General features: G+C 43.5%; 1 protein-coding gene across 1 annotated transcript in view; it reads left to right on the forward strand.

Annotated features, from left to right (window-relative positions):
• The window catches only part of CCN4 (cellular communication network factor 4), a 64,636-nt gene extending 47,014 nt beyond the window's left edge, over positions 1 to 17,622 (forward strand). The window contains 6 exon segments of the mRNA XM_035903441.1: positions 5,427 to 5,526; positions 5,529 to 5,572; positions 10,534 to 10,813; positions 14,583 to 14,840; positions 16,598 to 16,791; positions 17,323 to 17,622. Of these exon segments, the coding sequence (XP_035759334.1) occupies positions 5,427 to 5,526; positions 5,529 to 5,572; positions 10,534 to 10,813; positions 14,583 to 14,840; positions 16,598 to 16,791; positions 17,323 to 17,622 (1,176 nt within the window).
• The last annotated feature ends 1,539 nt before the right edge of the window (positions 17,623 to 19,161 follow it).

The following is a 19,161-nucleotide window of genomic DNA, read 5'->3' on the forward strand; positions in this document are numbered from 1 at the left end:
ACTGTCTATCTAAATCTGTTGGGGAGGAGTTTAAGAGGCAGCTGTTTGACATTGGTACCCTGTGATATGGTTAAAATCTTGACATGAGCTCTAGGAAGAACACAGATTAGGAAGATAATGTATCCCCAGGGAATTCAATACTTCTATTCCTTGAGGAAGCGATTTAAAGCAGCATCTGCTCTGTGCTATGTATTGGTTTATACTTTCCTTCAGATCCTTGAACCTGAAGTGGATTATTTGGATAGGCATCTATTTCTGTGAGTCAGTTTATAGCACTCAGAGTAATGTAATGGGAATATTTTCTAGGATTTTGAAAGAGGCAGAAGGGACTTCTGTAATGAAGACAGAAAACCTGACTGCTGGAAGTAGCATAGGCAATGGTGCTGTTTCTCCCCCTGTGCAGCTGTGATGAGATGCCCATAGAGTTTGATGGGGGAGGAGGTAGAAGGTGTTCAGTTCCCTTTTCCTCTTCGTGACAACACAGGCACTCTGGTTATTTCATGTTCGTGGTTCCCCTCCCCACCCTGCCTTTACCATTTCATATGACTTTAACTTGCAGGGAGGTTTTGTGGTTTGTCTCCTGACTATGCGAGTCTCTTTTGCCTCTACACCCTCAGTGTGATAATGGCACTCATTCGCTTCCCATACATCTTAGCACCCCTACAGCCCTGCTTTCAGAGATTTCCAGATGCCTGGCACTGGTTCAGAATATCAGTCCAATATCTCTTGCTGTCTGGATGCATCCCATCGTCTTCAACTCCTGTTTCCCCTCCTTAATTTAAATACTACTGTTCCTAGCTCAGTAAGTTTTTAACACCATAAATAATTCCTTTACCCCCTTGGGTTTTCTCCTGTCAGACTTTGCACACTGTGCACAGTTGCTGATGAGGAGGGGTGCAGCTCTTGCCATCTCTTGAGTCTTCCCTATATCAGTCCAAATTAGTGTAATCAAACCCACTTACCTAATAACTCCTAGATTTAAAAACAAAAGTCTTATTTTCATATACAGATGCTAAGGTTCCTTTACACTGCCATAGCCTTTTAAAAAAAACCTAAACTCTGTATTTGCCATAACATTATCAGTAACTCCATGTCATCTGTACCAATGATGGGAACTGGTTTTCCACTGCCTAGCACGTTGTGTACTCATTTCCACCTGCATGCGGTGAGCACCAATGATTTAGTAGACTCCTGCACAGATGTTTCTGTGTATGGAAAGTTCAGTGCAATAAGTGTCGGTCCATGATCTTTGGAAGCTTCTCTGTTTATTCTCAGGGGATCTCACAGTTGGTGATATCAGCTGAATCATTCACAATACAGATGTGAAAGTATCCCAGGGCCTCCAAGTACAGTGATATTATTATACTTGTTGAACAAGGGTCAGTGGGCTTTCCGGAGGCTATGAGGGCATCTCTCATCCTGTGCTTAATCTCTTGTTCCCATTCTCTCTGGTTTGACTGGGACTTGATCCTGGTTGAGGGAGATTTTATCCAGTGGTGAATTTTGCAGGTTCTTCCTCTTCCCATCTTCCTGGTAATACTTTCTCCCCTCTTGGACCAAAACTTCTCCTCTAATGTCCTCTCATCATTTGTGAACTCTATATACTGTCACTCTGCTTTGGCACTTGCTGCAGGAATAAGTGCACCTCGAATACTGTGTTCAGTTTTAGGCCTCTCACTACAAGAATGACACTGAGGAGCTGGAGCATGTCCAGAGAAGGGCAACGAAGCTGGTGAGGGGTCTGGAGCATAAATCTAATGAGGAGCAGCTGAGGGACCTGGGGTTGTTCAACCCGGAGAAGAGGAGGCTGAGGGGAGACCTTATTGCCCTCTACAACTGCCTGACAGGAGGCTGTAGCGAGGTGGGGGTCAGCCTCTTCTCCCTGGTAACGGGTGATAGGATGAGGGGAAATGGTCTGAAGTTGTACCAGGGCAGGTTTAGGTTAGACATTAGAAAAAAATTTTTCACTGAAAGGGTTGTCAGGCTCTGGAACGGGCTGCCCAGGGAAGTAGTTGAGTCCCCATCCCTGGAGGTATTTAAAAAATGAGTAGACAAGGTGCTTAGGGACATGGTTTAGTGGTGGGATGGCAGGGTTAGGTTAACGGTTGGACTTGATCTTAAAGGTCTTTTCCAACCTAAATGATTCTATGATTCTGTGATATTGTTGGTCCTTTGGGTTTATGGGCATATTCCACATGTGGTTTTGGCAAGGTATGCATTCACAGGCTGCCAGAAATGCTGATTGTCAGTGTCCTCCGGAGGTCTTTAACCCAACAGCAGAGGATGGAGAATTCAGAGCCTCCTTGGGTGACCTGTCCCAGTCCTGCACTGCTCTTCTAGCAAAGAAGTTGCCTTCCTGGCATTCAGGCTAAACCTCCCCAACTACATTTTGTGGCTGCTGCCTATTAGAATACCCTCTTCTACCACTGAGAAGGGTGGACTGATACTAGATCTCCTGTTAACCTCTTTGCCAGACTACCTAAGCCCAGCTCCCTCAGCATCTTGTCCTTGGTCATGACCTTTAGGTCTCTGATGATCTTGATTGCCGTCCTTTGGACTGCCAATTCCTTGATATCCCATTCAAAGTGAGGATTCAGAACTGTAGTCCAGGAAGTTAATTGAGATTTCACCAAGACCAGATTCTTTTCCATAATTCTGTCTGAACAAACTATTAAACACTGGCAAAATGAGAGCAAGTAACTAGCTCTCAGTATGGATTTCAAGGTGGAAGACACTTTGACAGCTGGAAAATAAAGTGATCAACTCAGAAAGGCAAAGCTGGGGGAAATAGCAGTGGAAACTTGACATGGGAGGAAAATTGCTATGTAAGGGAAATAGGGATGCATAACTTTGTCAGTGCATCAGCAACTCTAGGGAAGTACAGATACTAGGTCAAGCAAACTGTTTCAGATTTAAGAATTTAAATAACAATGAAATTTTAAAATGAAAAGTCGTTTCAAGTCAAAATGCTCTGCATTGGAACGGAAACAGAAAATTGTTGATACCTGAAAATGCAGATTTCTCTTTTTATTAGGAAAATCATTAAAACCAAAATGATTTTGAAAAATACCATGAAATCTGTGCTATTCTTGCCATGGGAAAAACATAAATAAGTGGAGCTTCTTAATTTTATTTACTTTACTTTTTTACCCATCTTGGGACAGTGTCCCCAAGGGAGTTACAGAACAGAAGACATCTTCCTTTTGATTTCAAGGCCATGACTAAAAAATCGGAAATAAACAAATGCAGAACATGGCTAATTGCAAAGTAATTCCTCTGCCAAAGCAGTCTGCTCTTGTCTGGGAGCTGGAACGGTGATACTGCTTTTGTTACCCAGCTCGTGGCTCATATGTCAACAGCTTGTTCTGTACAGTTTTAGGATGGTTTGTAACCCTGTGACCTTGGATGGCCCAAATGCACCTTCCACCTTCCTAAAAATGAAGTCTGCCTGTTTGTCCCTTCTGCAGACTTTTCTCATTGCTCCTCCAGATGTTCCCTGTTACTTTTCAAACTCTAGTTCAAGCTTGTTTCACTGAATGAGCTCATTAGCCGCACAAACCAAACATGTGCGGTGCAAGACATTAAAATGTTCTTAGTGCACAGAAACGATGCTGGTTTATGTCCTGATTAGTGGAGTTTGTGGTGGCAGTGTCAATTTGTTAATGATGTCCAAACATTTTAGGTCACCCTATTCTAAGCAAGTGCTACTCTTACCAGGAAAACATTCAGAAACATCAGGTTGCTTTCTAACAGGCAAGTCCCTTCCCTCTTAACACTCCACAGAAAAATGTGAAGAAAATGTGAGGCCACGCTGAGCTTACCAGTATAAGCAATATTTTGGCAAAGAGGTGAATGTATGCAATCTTTACTCTGTAATTGTCTAAACTGAGTTAGAAAAGACCGTTCCAAACATCTGCCTACATTCTTCCCACAGATGTATTTCCCAAAATAAAGTTATGGGAAGTTGATTGTTCATCACTCATAGATCCACAGAAATATTAATGGTTGACTCACTGTGTATATTTTATTTTCTCAGGCTATTGAATATTATGCTTCATGCAGAACGTTCATTTCTGCTCAGCCTACAGTGCACAGCAAGAATAAATCCAGCTGGCACCTGACATCTATAAAACTGTCTTATATTTGCTGGGTTCAGAGTCTGTTATTTTACAATATGTTCTGGGGATTTCATGTCTGGGATCAATTTTAATGAGATATCTAGAAGCTCATGCATGCTCTGGGGAAGCTTAGCCCCAAATAATCATATATTCCTCTTACCATTACACGTCCTGCAGAATCTGATCTATATCTCTGTCCCGATGCTCGTTCACTTGTCACTAGCATTACCTTGTGATAGTTTAGGAGCATTTATGGGGACTTAGGGATTTGTAGCAAGAATATAACAGTGAAGAATTCCTGATGGCACTGTGATTACTGCTGATCTTGCTGGAAGAGCTGGCTCTTTGTTGACCCATCTGTTTTGGGTGTAATAATAATGCAAATATTCAGCAATATTCAGCTCAGAAGTTCCAACTGAGCAACATCAAGAAATAAACTTCTACCTTGAGGGCCTGGTTTAAGCCCACTGATGTAAGCCAGGTCCTGTTTTTCATTGCTAATGCGCCCATCTCTCTGACATTCATTATGGGTGGTTAACCTCTGTCTGTTCTGAGATGAAACTAAGCAATCTCTGTGCTTTCCCAGAGATGTAACTGAGGGATGGAAGGGGATGTGGCTTTACTTAATAGATTATTTATATTTCATTTTGTCTTTTCATTTTTACTTCTTTATTAAGCTCCAGTCACTGTGTTTCCCTGGGAACTGTGCTGTCAGGTTAGTATTAGGATGTTTGCAGCTCTGTGAATGTGGATGTGAGTCTCCTGGGGGTGCCTTTTAAAATAATTTTGATTAATGGGATCATTTAGGGTGGTGCGTGGTGTTGTAGTTGGCTCTACAGGCGCTTCTGCTTGTGCTGTCTACATAGTTCAGCCAGTAGGTGGAACCAGGACAAAGCAGATGGGGCATCTGGCAGAGAGACTGTACAAATGCACAGCCCTTTCCTGGGAGATGCATCCTTAGGGGTCTGCTTGAAGTTGTGTTTTTAACTTCAGCGTCCCTGTTTAGGACAGGCAAACTGCAAATTCTGGAGTTATTTCTGAACAGTGACAGGCTGGTGCTGCCAGGCCTTGGTGCATAAACTGCCACCAGTAAGAATGTTTGGGTCAGTCTGCAAATCAGCTGATTTGATCACCTAGTAGTAAGGAAGACATTTTAATAAACATTTCCTCACTGACCATTTTCTTTTGTGAATACGTCAGAGATGGAGGACAGGGGATAATCCAGATCACGTTGTATCCCTCCATCAATAACATCTGGCATTTGCTCAGAAAGGCAGCATCAGAAATGTAGGTTAAAAATATTCCTTTAATGTGTTCTACTGCATGAAATTAAAAGGAGTCCACCCAATGGCATGTGCCCTGCAAAACACAGCTTGTGCAGCTAAAGAGTGAGCTCAAAAGTCCTTCTTTTAGAGTGAATTACCACCAAGGAGAAAACAGCAGGAGGTGATAAGGCACTGTAGTTTGAGGAGACCTCTATCGGCCAGCTTCTCATAACCAGTTCCCCGACTCTGCCAATAGCCAGAGGAATTGAATTTATAAGTCACCATCCTTTTTGGACTTTTTCCCGTCAATGAACTGGAGGGGAAGAACATGGATAACTTCTCCCTACCTTCACCCATCTCATCGTGATGAGAAAAATACCTGAAAGTAAAAGGCTTTAAGAGTAAGAACTTGCAGGGCTGAAACAGTGAAATCAATACACGTGAATGTATCTTTAAGCACCTGTAAAACTGGAAGCAAAGGAACATACTGCAATGCATCTAGGGCTTTGCTGCTTAAAAGCAAAGGTGGAGGTTTCCTCATGCATTGTCTAAAAGTGCTGCTATGTATCTGGCTGGCTAGCAGTTTGGACTGCATACATTAATGTCAACACCATAGCTTGGTCTTTCCAGACTTCAAAACAAAAACAAACACAGCATTTTCCAACAAATTGAAAATATGCTTTGCCAGTAGGTAGAACATGCTGCTAAAATGCTGTTATCCAGTTTGTATCTGTAAGGCTTAGATAGTAAAACTCATGGCTATTAAAATATTGACTTTGTGGCCATGGCAGGCAGTGAGTCATTTTTTAATTTTCTCCTTCTCTTCTCTTGAATGTAAGCACAGAAATTAGCTGGAAATTGTTGTTAGAGAAATACTATTCTCTGCAGATGCAAAGGGAAAGTAATTTTGGAGCTTGCCAAGCATAAATCGGGAGCGACTTTAATAGGGAGTTATCAGCCATGGCAGGGTTAGAAAGGCTTCATCTTGTTTTCATGAGAATAGGCTCGTACCTCCAAAAGCAGCAAAATTAAAGATCATGAATAACTTGTGGTGGAATATTTTCTCCTTTGAATGCAAGATAACAAATCTTCAGACCCCAAGATTGAAGAATAATTACACAAAACAAGTTAATTACCAGTACCTGGAAAAATTAATTTAATTGCAGGTACATTCTTTTATCTTTCTGACATTTAAAACAAAACTTGTCAAATCTCCACCACTGTGCTTTTGGTGTTAAGTTTCTCTTCACTCTCATTTTGGCTTTCTTACAAAACCATTGTTCTCCTATACCTTATATCGACCCTGAACACAGGATTCCTGAAATCTTAACTTACATGAAGAGGTTTGTTTGTTTGTTTGATTTGGTTTTTTCTAGTTAAGGATATTAATTGATGAAGGCCATTAAAGCATGATTTCCTGTTGATAGCAACTGTGGAAAGAGCTGTTTTTACCATGGTACTTATAAAGCATTATTCGTGATATCTTAACCACCGTGCCTATTAATAAGAAAGTGTCTCTATCCCAAAATGTTCTTGGACGTTGAAGTAGTAGGGCTGAATGACTTTTCCAAAGGGATTTAGATATTCCAGATGTGACAGATGACCATGGAAAAGGAAAGGCAAGAATTTTATAAATCTACAGAATTGTTTCTCCCATAGCAAAGCTTTGAGGGATTTAGGAGGGGAGAGGAGGAGGGTCTGGAAACTGTACAAGTTGTGCACTTGTTCTCATGTTTGGTGGACAACAATTTCCAAAGGTTGGGTTTTGGTTGGGTGGCAGTGGAGCCTAGGACATGATGCCGCTTCCATCTCTCTTTCCTATTTGTAAAATATGGGAGTCACAGTATTTTAATGCCTGTCTACACTGTTTATTTGAAGATGCTTATGTAGCCTGCACTAAGTGTCCTGCCAATGGCTTACTCAGCCATGGGGTTGGACTAGATGACCTCTAGGGGTCCCTTCCAACCCAAAACATTCTATGATACCACTGGACATTCCAGCCGGCACGTCCAAGAACTACAACAGCTAGTGACTATAAAGACACTTGAAAAGTTTCCTTGGCCAGCTCAGGCTTTAGACCTAGAAGAAGGGCTGTTTAATTTACTCTAAATTCCTGTCTATCACAAGCCACTGAATGGCTCCCAGCTACCCAGTCCTTTACAAGAATTCAGCCTCAGTCCTTCACCTATTAACTAAAACCATAGGACTAGCAGGGTTCCTCTTTGCTGCGTATGTTGGTTCACAGACACTTTCATATCTACACAGGGTAGAAGCTGTTTGCTTGCTCATGTTGACAATAGAAACAAGGGACTGTGAAGGGATTTACTTACAGGGTTGGGCCATGGCAATGGGCTCTTTAAATAGCTGTGTGACTTTTGTCTGAGTATCTGGATTTGATTATTAAGTACTTTTTTAATGATCAGCAACAAAGTAAATAGGTTTATTGCACTTGAAGAGGCCTCTCTTCTGAAGTGACAAATTATTGTACCTACTCAAATTATTGTGAGTGGAATGAAAAATGCTACTATTAAAAGGCCAGGGCTTTTCATTGATCTGAATGTTCCTCTTTTAACAACTTTGGCAGCATCAAGGAGCCTTAAAGTGGGAGTAAATTATATTGGTATGCTTTAGTTTAAACATGAGTTTAAATGTGATTTTAAGCCAACTTTAAGGCCAACTGTTTGTAAAGGGGGCCTTAATGGAATTGGGAATTATGCCCAGAGCAAACACATTGCCTATTTGGCAGTGATTAGCAATGTGTTAACAATTTAGTGTTCTAAATACAGGGAAAGTAATTACTTAGAAACTTACAGGCACCTTCAGATACAGCAGTAGCAGGGTTAGAAACTTTTAATAAAATGTGAGTTTGCTAGCAAGGAAGCTGGAGAAGACAGTAAAAGCGCTTTGCAGATGTATCCTGGTGGGTAGCTCATCAGCTGTGGGATCACAGTTCTTGGGGATGCTTTTCCCCAGAAAACCTTGGGTTGGGGAATTTTCTTCATGGAGAGGTGGTGGCAAACCTTTTGTTTGAGACATCTGAAGCTGTAAAGAGGACAAAACGTTGGGGAATATATAGTGCAGTACAAGGTAGCCAGGAATGGATGGGATTGCCTTAGTATTTTCTAGACCTTGACTTTCTTTGTCTGAACTTTCACTTATTCTTTGCAGTCCTCACATCATGTCACCAGAAAGGGCTTCTGGACCACATGTGCCCAAGCAGGGTCATGTTCTGGCTGCTGTTGATAGCCTGCAAATGACCCCCTTTGGTTTTGTGCCCCGTTTGACCTCCATGTGCAGCTCAAGCTCTCTGTGCAGTGATCCTGGTAGAAAAGGCACATCTTTGCTTTGCCACTGGGCTGGTTTGCACCCTTCCCACACCACAAGCATGGCTGGCGTGTTAAATGTCATCCAGAGTTTGGTCTGCGGGGACTGGAGAGCCCAGAAGGCAATGAACCTCTATGGGTTTTGCTATCTACTAAGGTACCCCAGCACTCCGTTATCTCAGTAATAGGGACCTGAAGGTGTCTACTGGAGTAGCATCACTATGTTACATGGAATCCCTTTTCTAGCTTGATTTACATTGATCAGATTTTTAATCTGATTATCAGATTTTTAATTAATTTGCAGTTTTGGTTTTTTCATATTTGCCAAGGAAATTGAGATCAGGAAATGGAAACTTGGCAATATCCTCCCCATAAAAGTTTTCCTTCCTTGCTCACTATGCTGGAAAATATTTGTGCATGACTAATGGGAGAAACACTAACATTATGAAGCTTCATTTACACTCATCCAATTTACAGGTCCCACAGTGACTCCAAGTAGGACAAAAGCATGTGCCAAAAGGCCCAAGTGAAAAAACACTGCAGAAATATCCCAATTGTTTGTGTGGGCCAGGGCAACATCATGGGAACTACAGTATGAGGCCTGGAAGAGCCCATCACAGACAGGCCCAAGAACTTCATGACTACTTTAGGATTCACAGACAGCTGAATAGAGTAGCCTGGACACTGCAAAAGATGGATAAGGGTGTTTATCAGAGTGCTGAGAGGAAATGCATGACTTACTTATTTTTAAAATTTTAAAATTATTATTATTTTTTAATTTTTTTTTAAATGTTATATCCACAGTGTAGCTTCATTGCTTAGGACTGGGTCTCTGTCAGGGAGCTGAACTGCCTGTGTGTTGTGTTACAGGGGTGGAGACAGGCAAAACATTTTTCAGCGGTGGGTGAACTTGTGCATCAAGACATGCACAGACAGTTAGGCAGATTTTGGTTTCAGACGTTATCTTTTCATGTCTCTAATCTCATCTCTATTCAAGTCAAAGGGCTGGGATATTGTAAGGCAGCAGTTGTGGTATTAGGAGTATTGCAAGAAGAGACGAAATGGCCAAGACATCCTCAGGAGGTCTGTGATGGAGTTTCAGATGGCCTGTGGGTTTCAGATCATCCTCACAATGCAGAGGTTCATGACTGTGTGTCTGTGAGGGTGGTGGGCTCACAGGCCTGCTCCCAGTCCTTTTGTGGATTTATGGGATCCCATGTTTTGGTTACAACACCCCCACAAATGTGAATAAACCTGAGGAAAATTATGCCAAACAGGGCCACATGCCACATGCTTTCATACCGCAACACAATGACCTTCAACTTGCTTGGTGACCTGAAGGGCACCTGAGGAAGCCTTTTGAGTAGCCAAGAGGCCCTAGAGCCATGTCTCAATGAACAAGCACAACAACTATGGGGTGGCACAATCCTATGCCAGCACCAAGCACCACAGGGTGACATAGGCTGAAGATATGTCACACCTTCTTCTCATGCATCAGAGGAGTCTTGACATGTGTGCCTGTGTTCCTACATGGAGAGAGACCTCTGTTTAGAGAGGAAAGGTCTGGAAAAGGCTGAGTACCAGCTGACTGGGGTTATGCAGTTTGGGTGCTAGTTTAAGCTGCAGAGCACTTGCCCACAGCTGGTATCTGAAAGGGTTCCCAAGAGAGCAGTGACTGCTCCCTTTCCAGGGCTCTTTGACATTAAATCTTGGTTTCTTGCAATTCTTTAGACCTGAGGGGATTTTTATTGAGGACTAATCACTGCAGGATGCGCAGCCCCCTTTTCTCTGGAACGCTCTCCGAGCTGTGTGTTTCTTTGTTTGTAGGCCATTGCCCAGACCTCCACCACCATGACCCCCACCGTCCCTGCCACAACAGAAGCCTACACACGGACTCAGTATTGTAAGTGGCCATGTGAGTGTCCGAAGACCCCACCTCGGTGCTCGGTAGGTGTCAGCCTGGTCACAGATGGCTGCGACTGCTGCAAGACATGTGCCAAGCAGCGAGGAGAAAGTTGCACTGAGGCCGACACCTGTGATTTCCACAGGGGCTTGTACTGTGACTACAGCGGAGACAGACCTAGGTACGAAATAGGAGTATGTGCACGTAAGTGATGTACATATATTTTTGACTTAGCTATACATTGGCAGCTCCCCTCGATCTGAACAATGGCTGAGATTTATCTCATTAAATACCTGACTGTATACTCATCAACTCCTCCATTCGTCATCTTCCATTTCCTTATAGCTGTCTTCATTCTCAGGGAAGTTGGCTGGATGAGAAATGACATCTGAGCTCTTGCTCTTTGAATTGGCTGAAGCCAAGAGCAAGGAGCAACCAGCATTTGAAGGTCTTCAGATTTGCAAGTAGATGATTCTGTATTTTCTGTAACAGGAGAAGGTGCTGTAGAGAGTTGGGGATGAAGGAAGGGTAGGTATATACAGCTGGCTTTAAAGACAAGTGACAGGGGCATCTACATGAAAACCATGACATTAAGGAGACGCTTTTGGCTTAGTCCCAACAGTAGATCCGTAAGAAGGATAGCATGTGGTATCCTGCCAACAGGGTCAGGGGTGAATCATGTCCTAGCAAAGTTTCTCAGTGACAAATTGAGGTCTGAGCCTTAATCTGCCAACAGTTTCAGCCACATTAGCTGCCATGAAGCAGAAGGATTTCTTCCTGCCTGTTATAACAAACTCTTGGTGGGATAATTCATGTGATTGGAATGAATTTATTCAAGAAGAAGAGGAAAAAGAAATGAGGTAGCATTTTGTGTGTCAAGGATATATTCACTTGTTCTGAGATCCAGAACATGGGGGGAATCTGGTCGGCTCATAAATGTCATAAATGATTGAAAATCATTACCCTGGGAATGATTAAAAGGCAAAGGATCATGAGTAAAACCACACAGACAGCTGATCAGAAAGGATGCTGATTGTTTAGCAAGCTATTAGAACATATTGGTTATGGCTTTAGATTTATAAACAGGAGAAAGCCGTTTAGAGGGAGAGTCTTCTAGGCTGGAATATAACCATGAATGAGGTACTAATAGAAAATGTAAAGGTGGAAGGAAACCTGGAGGAGAGCTTATTGAGAGATGAATAGATAGACATCAGGAAAGAGAAAAGATTGAAAAAAAATCAGCTTCAATAAACTTAGAAAGTCAGCAGTTTTACAAGGGAGGAGTACTCCTTTCACAAGGGGGTTTAGTCCTCATGAGCCTGAGTAAAAAGGTTCAGGGTAGTTGGCAGTCTCTCACAGAAATGGTACTAGGGGTTGCTGTTCCTCAGCAGAAGGATGGAAAGTGTAGTAAGAAATGAACTTGGCTTTGCATTAGCTCAGCCATAAAAAACAAGCATACAGAAAGTGCAGTCTAACCAGAGTTTTGTAGGATAGGGGCAAAATGACATCAAGAGAAGGTAAGTGCAAGGACCCGTAAGCTTAAACAGTAATTTTCAAGATTAGAAAAGATCCAAGGTTAAGAAAAGAGGATAGGAGATCATTCAAATGTATTGTCTGAAGTGTGTGTGGAGCATTCATGAGAGGTCTGTAAGAACAGGTTAGATAAACATCTGTCAAGAACGACATCCTTACAGCTGGCCCTGCATTGGTAGAGGAAAACAATGTGGATGTTGTCTCAAAGCCACCTCAGCCTTCCTAGGCCTCTTTAAAGACCTTCACGTTGCTTCGCGTTTATTTATTGAAATGCTTGCTTTCTTAGTTGAATTTTTTTTGGTTGCTTTTTGTAGTCCTTCCATACATCACAGGCATTCAGTATGCCTGTGGCAACAGCACTGTGATGTAGGAAGATTGATCCTCAGCATCCCCAGTGAAGTCCAGTGCGCTTTCCCATGCCTACTGCCATGAACACATAAACCCTATTATGTGACATTTATGGTGGCATGGTGAGGGGCGTTGTGGTGTGCACAGCTGAGGGACATGAGAAGTAGACCTCTCCGTGGTTAGGAAATGAAGTGGTTTGTCTCTGGCTGCTGTTTCTACAGCTGTGGTCTTCCCCTTGCTTTTGGCATCCAGGTAGATGCACACGACAGGGTCTGCTGCCATGTTCTTTCCGGTACACTGTGTCATATATAGGCTGCATCACTCCACCCTGAGCACACAGCTATTGCCCTGGGTGAAGTGAAATGTGACTCCTGTGCTGGGTGTTGGGGACTAACTGCTGGGAAGAATGTGCTTTGCAGCTGCTTGCCAAAAGCTAGGTGTAAAGGATCCAGTGCGTGCAGGACTACAGGAACAATATAATTTGTGGAAAATAAAGATCCTGAAAGAGCTACCATCTGGTGTTGGGAAAGTGAATGGGGTGAAAACGTGGGAAATTCAGGCTGTATCTGGACTCGCACGCTGAGGTGTGTCCCAGGATCTGGTCATCCAGACATCTGACAGAAGCTTGCTGGGAGTTATTACAGCTCCCCTTTTGTTGCTTGCTTTTCTCCGCGCCAAAGCTGGGACAGCAGGGTGCTGAGCACATGCCCAGGTGGGGAGGCAGGCACTGTGCTTGTGGGGCCAGGAACTGTGAAGTGCTCCCAAATCGACTGACTTAGATGCAGATTCAGGGTGGTTCTGCATGAAGGCATTCAACAGCCCCTTTATCTATGTTTGGGGATGTTCTCATGATGAACCTCTTGATGTATGAGACCTGCAGGAGGCTGAGTTAACACAGGCCAGGAAGGACATGCTGGTAGCAAAACAGAGGGAAATACAGCATTTTCTTAAATGGTCATAAGCCATGTGCACACCTAGAAGCTCAGCTGAATCCTCAGCTCCAGCACCGAGTGATGTCTCTTCAATACAAAGGATGAAGCATTATCAAAATCGGAGCTAAGCACAAACTGGAGACCTGGATCTGTGCTTCAAATTCCAACAAGTTTCATTTTTTGCAGAAGAAGGGATTTGTGTTTGAAGTTTTCATTCGGCTCATTCTAAAAATAGGAAGCCCTTGCAGATATTTAATCCAGCATTTCAATTTGTCTTGGCGCTGAAGCAGCCACATTGCAGCTCCATTTCCGACCAGACTTAAAACTTCAGCAATCTGATGGGTGAGTGCGCACTGCCTCCCTGTGACCAAACAAGAAACTGAAGTTTGAATTTTCCATGAGAATATTTCTGCCACTGTCCATAACTTTGAAACAAAAAAGTTGCTACTTTATACAACTTGTGTCTTTTTTTCCTGAATCAATGTGATTCCTGTTCACAGGCAATCAAAAAGCTTGGGATTTTCTGTGATTTTATTTAAAAACATACATAAAATACTAATTTACATGGCTTTTAATGTGCTACTTCATTTTGCAAGAAAACTTTTCTCTGATAAACAGAGTGTGATCTAGTTGCCTAAATACAGGAATCCAGTGCCATTTTAGGTGCTGCTTTGCTACCTTGGCTGTCCTCCTCCTTCTGCTTCCGATGGGTACAGCTGTTGTGAAGAGCTGTGTCATATTTGCAGCTTCATGTAGTCCTCTCATGTGTCCCTGAAAACCTCAAATTTCACTCAATAACTGTTTTAATTACTTTGATTGCTCCTACTGCTATTAACTTTTACCAGCGTGCCATGAAATTATTTTTTAAGTGAGCATTTGTGGATAGAACTTGTTTTATTTTCTAACTTCTTTTTTCAATGAAGCATTAAAAGATTCATTTTTTTTTGCTGTTATTCAGAATGAAAACAGTTTCCTAGACAGTGTGACTGCATTTGGCTCAGCATCACGTTGAATACATCGCCCAGCAGCACAGCCATGCCACCGCGTTGGCTCCATTAGCCCAGGGAGCAGCTTGGTAAAGAAACACATCAACACTGCTTGTTGCCAGCATTATTTTAACGGTGCTCTGTGGGTCTTTCTCTCTTTTTCTTTCCTTCCAGAGATTGTCGGTGTAGGATGTGTCCTCAATGGAGTCAGGTATAACAACGGGGACACATTCCAGCCCAACTGCAAATACAACTGCACATGCATTAATGGGGCCGTGGGCTGTATTCCCATGTGCACAAACTCACGTCCTCCCCTTGTCTGGTGCCCAAACCCAAAGCTGATTAAGATGGCAGGGAAGTGCTGCGAACAGTGGATTTGTGACGACTCCAAGAAAATCAGGAAGACGTCTCCACGCCACATCTCCTCTGCAGGTATGGTGGGAGTGATGTGGACCTTTCCTTCATTGTGGGGGAATTGAAGTCTCTTCAGCCAAAGCGTTCGCTTGTACCAGCAGACCTGGCAGGCATCTAGTCTTTGTGTTAGCAAGGCACAGAGACTCCTATAAAGCATGTAGTGAAGGACCGGTCATGCAAACGCCCGTAGTGTGCTTGACCTCCTTAGCAGTCATATGAGATCCATCAAACATGCTTGTGTGACAAAGGCCCCTTTGAAGCACACATCTGCTGGCACTTTGAAGATGTCACAAGTCCTCTTTACTTCACCTTTTTTTTTTCCAGTCTGGGCCCTCTGGAAAACAGAATGGGCTCAGTTTAATTTGGGGCTGAGGCTTTCTTCCTGCGTTTATATTGCTTTAGTAGTATGATTTTAAAGCCCTTGTATCTTAGTAGTCTCAAACTTACCTAACAGCCTGAAAACTGTTATTGTGGTGGAAGTTTCACCGGGCTAAATTGTTTTTGCGTTAGTATGAATTTTTAGCAATTCTGGACTGAGGACATTATTGAACTACCTGTTTTATGTATCACATAAGGTATCTTCTTTCCTCACACTCACATTCACAGTGGGGATCATATAGCCCACTGCACAGAGGTGGTACCATTTGCCTCAAACTGGTCCCAAATGCTTAAGATGGGCTCACTTTGCCATAGGTCTTAAATTTATCCTCATGACACTCTGTGATGCAGTGTAGTGACATTAGCCCCCGTAGCCCCATTTTACAGACTATCTCACAAGAGCAGTGCTCGAGGATGCTTGTTGTAAACCAGGATTTTGGTTCCTTGATGGTAAGGATTTTTTCCCCAACCCTTGGTCTGTATTTTTGTTGCACAAAACAAAGCCTCAGCCTCCATTTTGTAGGTTAAAAATGCCAGAGTTTAGCCTCGTTTCTGTCCCTGGTAGCTTTGAACTGGTAGGTAGGTCCAAATTCAAAACATCTACTACTAAAATTGGCCTTGTGTCTTCATGACCTGTGTCCCAAAATGGGCATAACACAGCTTTCCTTGCCTGACTTTTTCTCTTCTAAGTAGAAGTCTTATAGAGGCAAGATTTGCATTTATTACATTTAATATAATAATTAATATAATAATAATAAATAGAATACTGAGCAAGCTCGATGCAGCAGAGTTTTGCCCACGGTCTGCACTGTGAATTGCAGACCAGCAGGGACTTTGGCTGAGGCTGTGAAGGAACCTGAACTGGGGTTGTCGGCCGCATTCAAAACAGAGCCCACCCTTTCTTCAAGTGGCTGCCGAGCTCCCTGAGAGCCATTCAGGCTGCTCTTCCTCCCAGTGAAAGGCTGTGGCTGGTTCCCCAAACCCCCCGCCCCCCCCCCACAACTTTCTGCTACAGGGAATCAGTTGAATGGGCTCAGAAATAAACCTTCATGGTGAGATCAGATCCCATCCCTTTTCTGCACTGGCTGGGGCAGGCTTCTGTAATTAAGTGTGTGTATTGTGGAAGCACCTGGGGGTCCCAGACAAGGACCCCCCCTTGTGCAAGGCTACAAAGGGAAATAAAGAAATGAGCTCTGGCCCCGCGCATTTGCAGCACTGGAGAGTCTGACACAAGTAGGTCAGCAGCAAAAGGGGTGGGATGAGGAGGTTTGCTGAGCCACTTTGTTGTGACTTAATTATTTGGGTTAGTGGCCTGAATGTGTAATGAGCTGGGGAGAGAGTATTTAATACGGAAAGCTGCCCCGGCTGAATAATGTGGGGTTATCTGTTCTCTGCAGCGTACGAGGGAGAGGATGAAGCCTGGCAGAAGAACTGCATCGTTCACACCTCATCCTGGAGTCCCTGCTCAAAGACCTGTGGGCTGGGCATCTCCACCAGGATTTCCAACGACAACGACCAGTGCAGGCTCCTGAAGGAAAGCCGCCTGTGCAACATGAGGCCCTGCGAGGTGGATATAACCAAGCACATTAAGGTGGGGACTCTTCCTCCACATGCCCCTTGAGCTTTGCCTGGACATGGGATCAGCCTTTCTTTGGCAGCATTCAGGCCTCTGGGGGCTGCACTTCTCATCTCGGAGGCTGTTAGGGAGTACTCGCTCGCTGTTCTGTGGGGAGGTCAGAAGTGTGTGCTTCCTGCGCTTCCACGCACTGATATGAAAACCTTCCCCTGAGAGCTTTAATTCCAGCCAAAAGGTCCCTGAAAGGCAAGGCAAGCCAAGCTCGCTGTGCTCGCTGCTGGCTCAGACAGACCCATGGCTCAGTTCATGGAAAAGCAACGACGCACTACAGTCGTGGCTATGAACTGTATATTGCAAATATCCCACTTGCAGCTTCTGGCTTTGTACATCTAAACACGTAAATCTGTCACATCCTCCAGGTCAGGGCTGTAAAATGCTTTCTAACGGCTTCAAAATCCTTTAAATATCAGGAAGATTGTTTGCATGTCCTACCCGTGTCAGCAATTGTTATTAACCTGTCTCTTTTTCTGTCCTTCTCTGATTTAGCCTGGAAAGAAGTGCTTGGCTGTCTACAGGGCCAATGAACCAATGAACTACACCATCTCAGGATGTGTGAGCAAAAGTCCATATAGACCCAAATATTGTGGTGTCTGCACAGACAACAGGTGCTGCACCCCCTACAAGTCCAAGACTATTGAAGTGAGGTTTGAGTGCCCAGATGGAACTGAGTTTTCCTGGAAAATCATGTGGATCAATGCATGTTTTTGCAACCTGAACTGCAAGAACCCCAATGACATCTTCGCCGACTTGGCTCATTACCATGATTACTCTGAGATCGCTAATTAAATTGGCTGAATGCTGGAATTGACCCATTGCTCTGATTTTACAGAGGTTTTAAAATAAAAGGAGAATCTTTCATCCGCTGCCAATGTACAATTTGTTTTTTCCTGAGTTAGGATGTTAAATCTCCTTGTTTTGCCACGCTGTTTTTGGAGAGGCCTTGAAGAAGCAGGGTTTTCAACTCTAATAGACCTCCATCTATTAACGACAGCCAGAAATTCCTCTATGCACAGATTCCAGGACTTAAATGACGGTCCTGTTGGCACTGTCATTTATTAGGGCAGCAGTTTAATTGGCCAAAGGAAAGAATAATACACTAGCATGACAGCAAAAGTATGGCTGTCAGTAGTTTAGACATGAGCTTCAGATATCGCTACTGTCATTTCTTGAATATTGTGGTCTAAACTGCTAAATGAGCATTGGCCTATATATTTTATTTTCAACATTTACTTCAGTCCTTGATGCTGGTGACCCTTGGGACTAGACTCAGGTCTCTGTCACACTGACAGCAGTCCTAGAAACTCCCCCTCTGTCATTCTCAGTCAGATCCCACCCCATGGTGAAATTCATGGGAAGAACCAAGGGTTTCTCTTGAAATCTCTGCTTAAGGAGTCCCTGTTGCACTGCACTAGGCTGGGTCAAAGATCCTCTGAGTCCTGCTCTCCTTGGACTCACATCGATCATCTGGAGTAGCTTGTGTCAGGGACATTTTCACAGTTTCTCTACCAGCTCTGATCCTGAGCAGCCTGAATACTCTGAATCCAAAATGGCCACCCCAGAGTTCAAATTTTCAGAACAGACCCTCTTGTCCATGGATTATGTATTGGTCCTATCTTAGCTCTCCAGAGCTGAAGGATGAAATGTAGAGAGTCAGATGAGACATGAAGGACAACACCTCATGTGCTATTTATTCACATAGCAATGGTGTGGTCTGGGGACCACCTCCTCCTCCTCCCCATGGCGTTACCAGCATGCAGGTCCTGCTTCCCACTGCCATCTTGCCAGTGACACACACCTTTGTTTTACACGGCTGGGGCAGAGGAATGGAGACATGCTAAACGAGAAAACAGGCGTTAGGCTTCCCATCAGCTCTGTGGATGAGTGGATGCAAAAGGAGAGGACAACCCTTGGCATAGCTTCTGGTGCATCAGTCGCAGTTGGGTTGCTGCTTAGAGTAAACACCAGTGTAAACATTTCCCGCAGAAGTGGTTTCACATGCAAATGTCAGCTAAGAGAAGGAAAAAACTGTCATTACCTTTCCAGACAATACATTTACCATCACTGAAGGATGATGGAGCCAGTTTTTTCTCCAATAAGTTGTTAGTGCAGCACCTATGTACCATGGAACATTCACTGTTACCTCACCTGGGAGATTAGAAATGTGTTTCTGCATGGGGAACTGTAGTATCTGCTTCTAAAATCCCTGCTGGCACAGCAGCACTGCTGGGTGACACTTGGTCTGGAGATGGGACCAGTACAGGGTTGAACTTCTAATGATGCAACTGTTATAAATCAGTCATTTTGCTTTAGTTTCAGTTGGCAAGT

Source organism: Egretta garzetta, unplaced genomic scaffold (assembly GCF_000687185.1).
Source record: "Egretta garzetta isolate BGI_Z169 unplaced genomic scaffold, ASM68718v1 scaffold50, whole genome shotgun sequence".
NCBI classification, from domain to species: Eukaryota; Metazoa; Chordata; class Aves; order Pelecaniformes; family Ardeidae; genus Egretta; species Egretta garzetta.